The sequence below is a fragment of the Brachyistius frenatus genome, unplaced genomic scaffold (assembly GCF_029030835.1).
Source record: "Brachyistius frenatus isolate BFR_SWC_R1_liver_20210118 unplaced genomic scaffold, ASM2903083v1 Contig_139, whole genome shotgun sequence".
Lineage (NCBI taxonomy): Eukaryota > Metazoa > Chordata > Actinopteri > Embiotocidae > Brachyistius > Brachyistius frenatus.
The window spans coordinates 937,800-950,411 of record NW_027210738.1 but is presented as its reverse complement, the minus strand read 5'-3'; the positions used below and the strand labels follow the sequence as shown (position 1 = coordinate 950,411).

Here is a 12,612-nt window from a genome sequence, read left to right as displayed (position 1 = left end):
TGTCAACCTTGCACTGCAAAATCAAACTCGTTTCAATTTAAAGATACGAGCGAAAGAGCTGCCTTCATTTTACGTGAAGTAAAAAAATATTTGTTCTTCTAACAGATTTTGTTTTTATCTTGATGGAACAACCGTTGTTGTGTAAAACCTTTTGTATTAAGTTTGGTTTATTTGGATTTGTTAATTAAGTGAAATATGTTTCAATTTAATTGAAAAGGTTCTTTTTTGGGGGGGATTAAATTCATGAATTTATCAAACATTTTCCAGTATTTTTTTTTTTTTTTTTTTACAAATCTATTTCAACATAAGATAACGTGTCCTGATGTTTTAAGTTTGTCTGAGTCCATTTTGATGGACATTTTTTATTTTCTCCCATTTCCAGCTGTTTAAACTTCAATCTAGTTCAGATTGGCTGTTTGGCGTAATCATCTAAAATCATGATAATCACCAAAATTATGATTATTATTGAGACGTTTCAGTCAGGTTTTAAAAACGGGGGCGACAAATGACGCTGATCCCTGCAGACGTGTTGATTCGCTTAAAATCAATTCAACAACTCATTTAGTCTGTAATGGGAGTTTTGGTACAAAGGAGACACACCTGGCTTGGCGAATAATAGGAGGAGAAACAGGTCTGAGGTTAAACTTTGGTTCATTTATTTTCACATGAATCAACTATGAACTTCCAGCTCCAATAAACTGCCACTATAGTGCTTCAAAATCTGAATATGTTGAAAAGTAGTTTGCGAACAAGCGGAAAAATAGAATCACATAAATAATTGGACAAATGACTGAAATGTCCGGCTTTCTGTCCCCCCCCTAAAAAAAAAAGCGGTCCAAAGAGTGGAGGCGAGGCGCCTGCTTCGGGGTTCCAGGTTACTGTGAAGTCTCTGAGGATCCAGCGCTGCAGCATTCGTCATCCGAACCCCCGGACCACGTGAGGACCGGGATCCTCTGAGGTCTCGCGGTCCACTTCATCCTGGAAACAAATGAGTCCATTATCTCAATAAACAGGCCCAGGCGGGATAAACCACGTCACCCTGGAATAATCCATTAGGCTCATTATGTTAGCCCTCCATTTTGCAAAATGTTTTACTAGAAATAATCTGAACACTTTATGGGACAAATATCAAAATTTAAAAAAGTAAAACTATTTCATACAGTTTTAAACAGTATATGATATCTCTGCTTTGTATTTTGTAATGAAAAAATACATCACTTGTAATTTTTCATTCAAAAAACAAAACAACACTCCCTTCTCTTACAGCCACAGTACAGTGCCCTTTGAGCAAGGCACTGCTCTCCGGCTGGAGCTGCTCGGCGGTCGGCAGCTCCCGTGTGAACACAGTTGGTACATGCTGACATTTTTATATCGGATCTATCTGAAGAAACAAAAACAAACAAAAAAGCAAAAATGATAAGTGAAAAAAAAAAAAAGCAGCAGCAACTGCGTGTTTGTGTGAGACGGGGTTGGAGGTCAAAATACACAGGAAGAGGAAAAGGAATGTGAGATGAGTGGAAATAAAACATTAAAAGAATATTTCATTTACTTTTAATAAACTCTATATAAATGGTTCCACGTCAGGGAGTCGTTCTATTATTATTCATATTATGTCATTTTTATTACTACTGGTTTCACTTGTAGTTTCTATAAAGTGTCACTAGAGGGTGCCCTGTACCAACATACACACAATGCTCATTACCTGGAACAAATTTTTCGACCGACTTTAGAACCTAAAGTTGTGTTTAACATCCAAAGTTTGAGTCTCTGCTGAGGTCAAAGGTCACATTTAGTGACATTTACCAAATGTTTATATGTATTATAACCTAACAGGCCCGTTATTTTACTGCTATTTTATTGCTTTTTATTGCTTTTTATTATTCTATATTATCTTATTGCTTCCTGTATGCTGCTGTAGCGGAAAAAATTTCCCCTTGGGGATTAATAAAGTAACTACCTAACCTAACCTAACCTAACCTATTGCTTTGTGTTAACGATGGTGGTGGATGTTAATGTGTCCTTAATAATCACATCTGACTAAAATAAAAGTCCCCCACCCCAACGTGTTAAAATCACAACAATTGAATTAAACGATAAAAATATATTTTTTTAAAAATATTTTTAAGAATGTCATCACTTTTTCATATTTTAAGGTGTTTATCGGGCTGTTTTACTGACTAGCATGATAAATCATTGATGGGACGATGAAACAGAATTCTCTTCGAGTCGAATATTGTGATATCCTTGAATTAAGAGAGCAATAACACCCCGCTCGGGCAAAAAACACACGAGTTACGGCCGTGCTGCTGCATCATGTGATATTCATCTCTGCCTGCAGGACGTCCAGACGTGTGTTGCGTTCACTGGCACCTGAGGGGCTGGTAAAACAGAGAAGTGTTGTGTTTGTTTGGCCCTGGGGGCCCATGTTAGTATCATGCTTGTTGTTGTTGTTGTTTTTCCCTTTTTGTGTGTTTTAAGATGAATTTAGACGAATCCAGATTAAAGCAAAAGCATCGCATATGTTTTCATTGATACGAACTGCACTCACATGCTGCGTTCCAGATGTTGTACTTGTGTTCCAGATGTTGCACTTGTATACTAACGCTCACTTTTTTGAGCACATAAGTGCGTTCAAACTGTCTTCTTGTACAGAAACAAGAAACAGGATGACGCAATCAAAACGGCGGGAAAACGCTGAACACGTTCCCCCTTAAAACGGCATATTGGCTGCTTAGAGGAAGAGGGGGCGGGGCCTACCGACGTAAAGGATTTTCAAATTAAAGGTGTCTGAGGAAGCCGCAGCTGCTCCTGAACGCCACACAGAAGTCTTTCTTTTTTCACTAACTGCTGCTGGGCAGAAGAAAGTCGTTGTGTTTATTGAGTGTGTTAAAGAACACAAAACCACGTTGATTTCTGGGTAAAATAATTAAAGCTGCAGATATTTTGGCGGGTGATGCGTTCACATGCTGAGGTTCTTTCCGGCGACACTTCAAAGACCGGTTAGTGCGTATGTGGGCTTTTTTTTTTTTTTTTTTTAGACCTAATTCTCGTTTTGAGTCGGGCACACCTGAGTGGGAGGAGCTTCCAGTTTCACACACTGGGAAAGCAGAGGTATTGTGATCTCGGAGGTATTGTGCAGGGCGTGGTGAGGTTCGAAACCGTTGGGAGACACATGGGAGACGAGCGTCGAGGTTTTAAAGAGCGTTGAGAGACACCGAAGGAAAACAAGCGACGAAAAACAAACAAACAGGACGAGTCTGAAGGTAAAAAAAAAAAAAAAAAGTATCATGCAGAAACCAAGCAGAGTAATATAACCCAGTTTGAGTTCTAATTAAAAGGAAGATAAATAATAAATCAGTGAGGAGGCACGATATTGAAGAGGAGATAAAAGTGAATTTGCTTAACGAAAACACACACACACACACACACACACACACACACACACACACACACACACACACACACACACACACACACACACACACACACACACACACACACACACACACACACACGTGTATCTACCTGTTTCTCAGGGCTTGCTGTCATCAGTCGCAGCCTGCCGAGGGGATTACGTGTTTCTGGGAGGAATAAAGACGAGCAGAAACACCTTGAATGAACAGTACAGTTACTGAAAAGGGGAAAAAAACTGTAATGAATGACTGACTTATGCTGTGTGTGTGGTGTGTGTGTGTGTGTGTGTGTGTGTGTGTGTGTGTGTGTGTGTGTGTGTGTGTGTGTGTGTGTGTGTGTGTGTGTGTGTGTGTGTGTGTGTGTGTGTGTGTGTTTGTGTACTTACAGTGTGCAGATCCAGAGGTGGCGCGGAGGAGGATCTCACACGAAGAATTTTAGACGCTAAAAAAAAAAAGTTGATGTTTTGTACGAGTGTCTTGAAACGTGACAATTCAAATATTGTATTTATTTATTTATTTTTTATTTTTTTTTTAATTAGACATATTCAACCTACAATTATAGCTGTGAATGTGGAAAACGCTTTTGAAAATAAGCGGGGGGGTGAGGGTGGAGGGGGGGCGGCGAGGGCGACGATGGAGGGCTGAAGGGAGGGGTGGGGGGACCCTTAACAACGACCCTAGCAACGGAGACGAGATCTAGTCTGTTTTATTGCTTTCTGGAGATGGTTTCTCAAACTGAAGAAACACTAAACTGCTCAGCTAGCTCCGTCTCATTGTAAGTAAGATATCATGAAAAAAGATATCGATAAGTTTTTAAGATTTTATCACTGTGTCGTGTTAAAAGCCAAACCGGTCAAGCTGGCCGCCGCTAGGACTTTAAATACGACTAGCCGTGGCGTTACGGTACGGCCCCCCCCCCCCCATGTGGAGACTGAATTATATTTGTGTCTTTTTTCTTTTCTTTTCTTTTTTTTTTTAACAGCCCAAACTTGAAATATTTAGTTTGCGGAACACGTTTGTTTTTAGAAAACACGGAGATAAAGATAGAAAAAAGGAAACGATCCCGTCTGAAATGAATAAAAAAAAAAAAAAAAACACACGGTAGAAACAATATTTTGAGGGTTGCGTGTCGGTGAACGCTCCGCCGTGTTCTCACGACTCGGCGTTAAATTCCCCACCGACGTCCTAAATGCCTCCGACGCAGCGTTCGCCGGGCGCGTAACAGCGGCGGCGGCGAAGCCGTCAAACTACCGTTCACTGACTCCGCCCGGAGACCAAACGAGCAGCTCCACCCGCAGCGGCTGAACGGTTAACGCCTTGCCCGAGGACTCCTCGGCGGCAGCGACACTAAACCTGCTCATAAACTGACCGTTTTCTTTCTTCCGAGAAACAAAGATGACACAAACTACAAACCGTCGGATGTCGCGTGTCGCTGGTTAGCTGTCGAAACATCTGGAGGATCCTCCACGTCTGTTTTGTCCCGATGAAGATCTGCAGAAAAAAAAAAAAAGAGTTAAAAACAGGATTCAGCAGTTTTATTCATTTCTAGCTTTTACTTTAATTTATGTCTAAATATTTTAAAGTTTGGGTTTGCCAGGTCGGTAAGAAATACTTTTATGGAGGCCAACATGTCGGTGCTCGAAGGTAGCGCAGGCACGTTTTATTATGATATCAGGTGTGTAGTTTAAACGAGCAAAAAGTAGGATTTTTGTAAAAGGTGAAAATAAAAATAACGCCCCCCCAAAAAAAACAAAAAAAATTGGCACTGTGTGAAAAATGTAAATAAAAACGTGTTGCTGTCATCAAATTCAAAAAGGAGCACATGGTTTTCATAAAACTATGAAAATGTCTCTTTCAATATGTGATATGTTGCTTTTGGTCTATTTTGTTAATTAAATTTGGGTTTACGTGATTTGCAAGTCATCACATTTTCACACAGCGTCTCAAATGTTTTGGGGAAACAGGATTGTATTCGCAAAACAAATACAAATACCCTAATCACAAACAATAACAGTATTTACATTATTGTTAATCATTTTCATTTGACAGTTTTACTTTTATTGCTCCACGAGGCGTACATTTTTCTCCATTCGGTTATTTATCATCAGAGACCAACTAAAACTAGGTTTTTGAGGCTGACACCAATATTAGAGTACAAAAAATAATAATTCTGATATCGATATATCGTCCGATGTTTCAGGGCACTTATGTAAAATATCCGGCCTTCATAACATCTTTGTCACAAGTTTTAAAGGTGTTTGATGACCAAATTTGAGGGTTCCTTGCAAAAAAAATGGTTTTATATATATATATATATATGCACTGGGTAAAACAGTATATATATAAAAAAAAAAATAGTAAACTTCACTGGGAATTTAATAAAAAAATATATTAATTTGTCATTTTATGAATTATGAAATTATTGAATTTTATGAAAGAAAAAAAATTCTAAATAATATGGATATAAATATGAATAAATAAAAAAAACAGTTGCTATATTGATGGGTCTATTATACATGTACATACCAGACTGTAAAAATGACATTTTATCCTTGTCGGGGTGCAGCAGCACGTCGTCACGTTCTCTGAACCCAGACTAACGGACTTTCCGTGAGTTCAGCGGTCACTCGTTAAGCGGCCCGGCACGCGTCACCAGGAACAAACCTGCGGCGCTGACGAAGGTCAGCGCGGCCCTGAAGCCGCGGCGCGTCACGCTGCTGTCTGACGTGAAGCGGAGCACCATGACGCTGTGGTAGGACAGGACGGGAGGAGGGACGCCGCCGCCGCCGCCGCACAGCACCGCTGGACAGCAACAGGACAGAAATGAATACATGAATACAAAATAATAATAATAATAAAAAAAAAAAAACTTAAAGAAAGCAAATGAGGGAGAGGAATCGAGGTTCAACGCGTCCTCGCCTATCTCCTCTGTTCCCTCCACGTCTCCCAGGACGGCGAGGGAATCGTACAAACACCCGTCGGACTCCTCCAGGTCGAAATCAGAGAAATCCAGCTGGAAGAAGTGAAAATTCATGAAATCTTCACCAACTGTTACATATGAGGAAGAGTTTCAGGGGAGGGAGGGGGGGTGGGGGATGAGTTGCGTGCGTCACCTTGACGACGTGGCCGCGCGGGGCGTGCACCACCCAGCGGAGGACGCAGTCGTTGCCGTAGGATTGTGGGTAATTCAGGCTGCGGACGGCGGTCTGATCGACGACCAGGACGACGGCTCCGCATCCTGGTCGCACGCGCGCGCACACACACACGCACACACACACACACACACACACACACACACACACACACACACACACACACACAAGCCACACTGAGCAATAATACTTAGAGAAGACAGACAATGTGTGTGTGTGTGTGTGTGTGTGTGTGTGTGTGTGTGTGTGTGTGTGTGTGTGTGTGTGTTTACGGTTGTCTTGTACAGCTAATTATGGTGTCACGGGGCCTCCGCCTCGCCCAACTCGCTGGTTGCTACGACAACCGCAATCAACAGACACAATAAAAGTGTAAAAACTGTGCGTGACCCGTGTAAGTAGTTTTATATAGTTTAAAGTTTATCACACTGTAAAAACTGCCCTGAGCATGATGTACACACTGTGTGTGCGTGTGTGTGTGCGTGTGTGTGCGTGTGTGTGTGTGCGTGTGCGTGTGTGTGTGTGTGTTGCGTGTTGCGTGTCCCACCGGGATGAGCGTGTCCCCTGACAGCACGGTGCCTGATTACGAAGCCGCTCCCGGCTCCGCTAACGTCAGAGGAGAAGAGAAGCGAGGCATTCTGGGAATTATTTAGAAGCACCGGACCGGGTCGGACGCTTCCGCAGAACACCGCTGTAAAACAGAAAAAGCAACAACAACAACAACAACAACAACAACAACAAAGATGGCAAGAGGATAAAAAATAAAAAAATGTCGTTGAAACTTTTTTTAGATTCGGTGAATGGACTCTTAGCATTTGTAGATATTTAAACGTCCGGCTCGGTTGTTTTGGAGTTGAACATTTCGAGAAACAAACCCCCCTTTTTGTTTTCCGATGATGTGTAAAATACCCAAAATTGATATAAATCCTTTGCCGGTGCAATAAATATGGAACTGGAGTCTCAAATATAACGGCTTCATACGGTCAAAATAAAACCTTTCAAATCGCATTTGACTGGTTTTGAAAGGATAAACTGTTTTTTGTTTTTAAAACACCAAACTATTTCTAAAATCACTATTTTTGACAATATATTTTTCCCTCATTTCTCTTATGGAAATAAAGCAAATAGGTGTATATCCTAAAGTGTTGCGTTTCCAGAGGTATTTATGCAACTGACCAGTGCCACTCTTGTTTTTTTCACTTCTATTGCTGAAGTCCCCGTATTATAAGTTACATTTTAGGATGAAGACTTGGTTTAAGGTTAGAATAATGTTCAGTTTTGATTGATAATTGTAAAAAAAATAAATAAATAACAAACTACTTTAAAAAAAAAAATCTTACAAAGTGTTTTTCATCGGAAAAATTTAAATGAAACAATTCAGAACAATGAAATAAATCAAAACAGGCAAATAAAAGTACAGGATGCAAATGCAACCAAGCAATAAGTACAGAAGCAATATTGTTTTAGAGACAAAGCTGCAACAAAGGCGTTTTGATAAAGATTGAAGTTTTAGGCAGTGATTTAAATGATGCCGCTGAGATTTCAGAACAAGGTTAAAAGGTTAAAGTGTGAACGCAAAAGTGGTGATGTGAGACTCACCGACGGGCCCGTGGGTCGCCACGGAAACAGTGAGCCGATCGTAGCGACAGTACGAGTCGTTCTCCAGGTGGAAATGATCAAACTCCAACAGGATGCTAAAACCCGGAGGAACACTGACGCTCCACAAACACAACCTGCGGAGAGACGCACGATCTTTTTTTTATTTTTTTTATTCATACAATTTCCTTCTCTGGATGTTTATTTTTTTCATATTTCCATTTCCAAAAGTTACAAACGTTAAAGGGTGTAAAATGACATATAATATCGTTGTTTTTTTTTTTATTGTGTTTAAGTTGCAATCACAACTGTCTTCGTCTCTGAAGTGCCACTCACTGGTTGTTGTCATAGCAATCGCCAGGGTGGGTGGGGTTTCTGATTAGCCCCTCGCTGTCAGATGCAGGCCCGTCTCTCGCACTGCAGAGTGCTGGCGCACACACACACACACACACACACACACACACACACACACACACACACACACACACACACACACACACACACACACACACACACACACACACACACACACACATAAACACACATGCACGCGGTATCATACTTCAAAGAAGCATGTGCACATTATGAAATATAGATGAATAAGAGTTGCTGTGATGAGACGGAAAAACAACTCACCGGATGAAGTCGCTCCCTGCTGCTGCTCGGCTGAAGCGAACAACACACGGGGAGGAAAAGAGAAGTTAAATGTGAGGAAGAAAAAATATTTTTACCAGTGAATGAGTATTTCCTGGTCTAACTGCGTACAAAACACCTGCGTTAGATGCTGTATGTATTCTACAAATTACTCTTTAAAGCATCATATGGGAAGTTAGTGGCGTTAACTACTCCTTTATCATTTTATTTTTATGTAAAGATATGGTTTATTAATTTAAAATGTGCATTTTTTTTTTATTATATCAAAAAAAATAATTCTTCTAATTTGAGGTCTTGAAAAATACGTTTTTAAAGATGCAAAACAAGCATATTTACATAAATCCCAGCATGCATTGCTGGACAGTTAAAACGGTATTTTCTTATGTCGCTCCTTCTTTTCATTTTATAAAAAAAACTGTGCTAATTGTGGTGACAGTTAATTCATGATCCCATTACACTTAAACAAAACACGCAAAAAATGAGAACTAAATTTAGAAAATGTTAAAAGAAACACAAAGAACAGCCTGATTAAAATATCCGTCAAAAAAAAAAAAAAAAAGCATATCACAAAAGGGACTTAACTGTAAATACTAATAAAATGTCAATACTAAAGGAAATGTTAAAACAAGATGGAGAAACAGGTTTAAGTTGTTGTTTTTTTAAACAACAGAAGACACAAATGGACTGGACATAAGTCGGTGACACAAACACAACAACAAAAATTCTGGATGTTAAATAAGGAACAGCTTCCCATCCAAACTTCAAAAGTTCATAAGATGTCAGCGTTAGTCTGACAGTAAAATGTCCCTCACGAGTCTACAAGTCAACAGTAACCCAACCAACCGACCCGATCCTCAACACGGACATTCAATACTTTACGCGGGTCACCACAGAGTCAAATGCTCAGTGTGTATCAACATGGATTAATTCTCATGTTGTCTCATGCGATCCGGACGTTAATAAATAAGTGTCAAATATTTACATATAACCATAATCTGGGACTCCTGACTGATTATTATAATCGCACGATAAACCTACCATCTCTCAGTTTACTCTTGATCCAGGGCAGCAGCAGCCTGACGTCGGTGAAGATCCCCGGAGATCCTCTGACAGAGGGGGGGAGGCCGTTGTTGTCCCCCCAGCTCCGACCGCACCCTTTACCCCAGGAAGTGACGCCCAGCACCACCCAGAGACCGCCTCCCGACCCGGCCGGACATACCAGAGGACCCCCGGAGTCTCCCTGGAGAGAGGACGGAGAGTAACGGGACGAGCAGAGAAACAGCCCGGTGGAATACAACCGCTGATTCCCATGTTAATAAAGCTCCACTGCTTCCAGGCCGAAGTGGGCTCAAAACGAAGCGTGTATCATTTATTCACATAGCTGAACTCCACCCCAAAACTAGCTGAACAAGCTTCTGTCGTGTGAACAATAACAAATTGACACTCAACACACATTTTCTAGAGAGTCGCCACTGCGTTTGTGTCCTCTGATCTCTGTGTGTTACACGATGGGCGGAGCTTAACCTCAGCCGCACTGACAACGTTTGCTTTCATGCGTTCTCTCGGACAGATTAAATACTAAATAAATGACCAAAAAAAAAATGCAGAAATCGATTGCCCAAGTAAGTCGACGTGTGAGAAGCACCGCATATTGTTTGAAAAAAATACTCCCGCGAGCTACTCGGAAACGGGTGAACGGGCTCCCGGTAGCTCGCGAGCCACCGGTTGGAGACGCCTGTTTGAGAAAGGTATCGGTCTTTACGCACCTGGCAGGCGTCTCGCCCTCCTCTCTCCGGCCCGGCGCACACGACGGTCATGGCTGGCAGATGCCGGACGAGTCTCTGGCTCAGAATCGAACTTTTGACCGTCTGGAGGACATATTTACATCTGGCCGGCTCCACTAAGTCCAATCGGACCTCTCGTAGTACCGCAGGAAGACTACCCCCTGGAAAACAGCAGAAAACGGTCGAACGGAGGAAAAGATTCAGCCTTCCTTTTTTATTTGTATTTTTTTTAAGGCGAACGTGAGAAATTGTCGTACTTTCCATCATCCTCCCCCATCCACCCACAACGCAACCGGACAGAGGAGGGATATTCTCATCAGGCAGAGGTAGACATATCGGCTGGACACGAGCTCCTGCGTTGAAAAAAAAAACAAGTGACTTCCACCATTTCATCATGAGACCAAACTATATGAAACGTATCATAAAAAAAAAAAAAAAAAAAGGGAAACTTGCCCATTTGGATGTGTCGCTGCAGCTCTACCAGAGCGATGTCGTAGTTCATCGGTACAGCATGACTGTACTTCTCATGGACCGAGACGGACTTGATGGGGAAGACCTGCTCCTCTTCGTCGTCTGCTTTCAAATCGAACTCTCCCGCCACGACTCTCAGACCACCCAGAAATTCTCTAGACGGGGGGAGGAAATAAAAAAATAAAATAAAGAAAAACGCTCGGGCTCCCGTCACTCACGTTTGAAATACTCGTATCGACATGTTGCGACGATGCAACGATCTAATACTCTGAGAGGGACGTGAAGCAGTGAGCGGCCGTCATGATCCAGCGGTCGGTCAGGATGGATCCTCCGCAGAAATGAGAGCCTCGGTTCTGCAGGGAAACCTGAACACAAATAACACCGATTTTGAAGTAAATCAAGAGAAACAGCTAAGCAAGCGAGCACTTTTCTGCCAGTTCAGCAAAATCAGGAATAATTACACTTAAATCCGTCATCACCACAACACTATACTACACTATAGTTCCATTCTGATACCCACATCCATTTAAAAAAAAAAAAAAGTGCAGTTTGTCGCGCCAACAATATGATATTGTGAAGCCACAACGGCTTGTTGCCACGTTACGGTGCGCACAGTTTATATTTAAGCAATATTACAATACAGTTACGAATAAAATGTGTAAACGAACCGCATTTCATATTATAGAAACACAGTCGGGAAGAAAAAGGTGCACACAATAATTAAAAAAAACAATTACAAATACGTAGACAATAACATAAATAAAAAGAATAAATACACACGCACACAAACTATAAACACAAACGTCCACATTATGACTGTGTGAGTTGATACAACTGTGATGATTCAGCGCGAGGTCCATTACCGTACTTCTTATCGCCACGTGGTGCACCGGAAACAACAATTACAGAGGAAGTGGTCGGCCTGATAACATCGGAGCAGAACAAGTGAAGAAACTTCCCCAAGTGACGAGATAAAAAAAAAAATTACAAAACAAAAAGTAGTTGCAGCAAAAATAAAAAAAAAACTGAAAGAAGCAGACGAACTGACCAGCCATGGGTGTGATCCGTGCGCGGCTTCGGTCCCTCCCACGACCCTCAGAAAGTGAACCGCCGGGCTCGACACCCGAGGGACGCCGCACTTCGGACCTGACGGAGGGGGAGGGAGGAGCAGGATGATTTAAAACAACAACAACAACAACAACAAAAACTCTAATTAGTAATTTCATTTCATTTCGGGAAAGGAAATGGCATCCCGTCACTCACTTGTCTGAGCTGCATGGAGGCCGGCGTTCAGCCAGAAACAGAGAGAGAGCAGAGCGGCGGCGGTCCTCATCACTCAAAACGCATCGAGAGTGTCTCTTAGTGGGGGACACGGGGGAAAAAAAAAAAACACCTTTATGTGCGCGAGGGTGTCCTCGATAACGAGCCTGTAAAGAGTTCAAAAGCGGCAGTGAAACGAAGAGAGTGTTTGTGAGCTCAAGGTCAACCAGTGGAGGTTTTTTTTATTCCTACCTCAAAGACACAAACAGGGCAGCTGCTGTAAAA

The 12,612-nt window shown here is 41.8% G+C and overlaps 1 protein-coding gene across 1 annotated transcript; it reads right to left on the bottom strand.

Annotated features, from left to right (window-relative positions):
* Positions 1 to 804: 804 nt before the first annotated feature.
* LOC138630711 (ovochymase-2) lies at positions 805 to 12,612 on the bottom strand. Its single transcript, XM_069715205.1, has 16 exons — positions 12,331 to 12,612; positions 12,116 to 12,213; positions 11,335 to 11,432; positions 11,050 to 11,222; positions 10,854 to 10,949; positions 10,579 to 10,757; positions 9,851 to 10,052; positions 8,795 to 8,824; positions 8,495 to 8,585; positions 8,162 to 8,295; positions 7,110 to 7,253; positions 6,527 to 6,651; positions 6,078 to 6,426; positions 4,827 to 4,904; positions 3,800 to 3,855; positions 805 to 978 (listed from the first exon to the last, which is right to left on the bottom strand). Exons 1-16 carry the CDS (start codon positions 12,398 to 12,400, stop codon positions 916 to 918), a joined length of 1,986 nt encoding a protein of 661 aa, XP_069571306.1. The 5' UTR covers positions 12,401 to 12,612; the 3' UTR covers positions 805 to 915.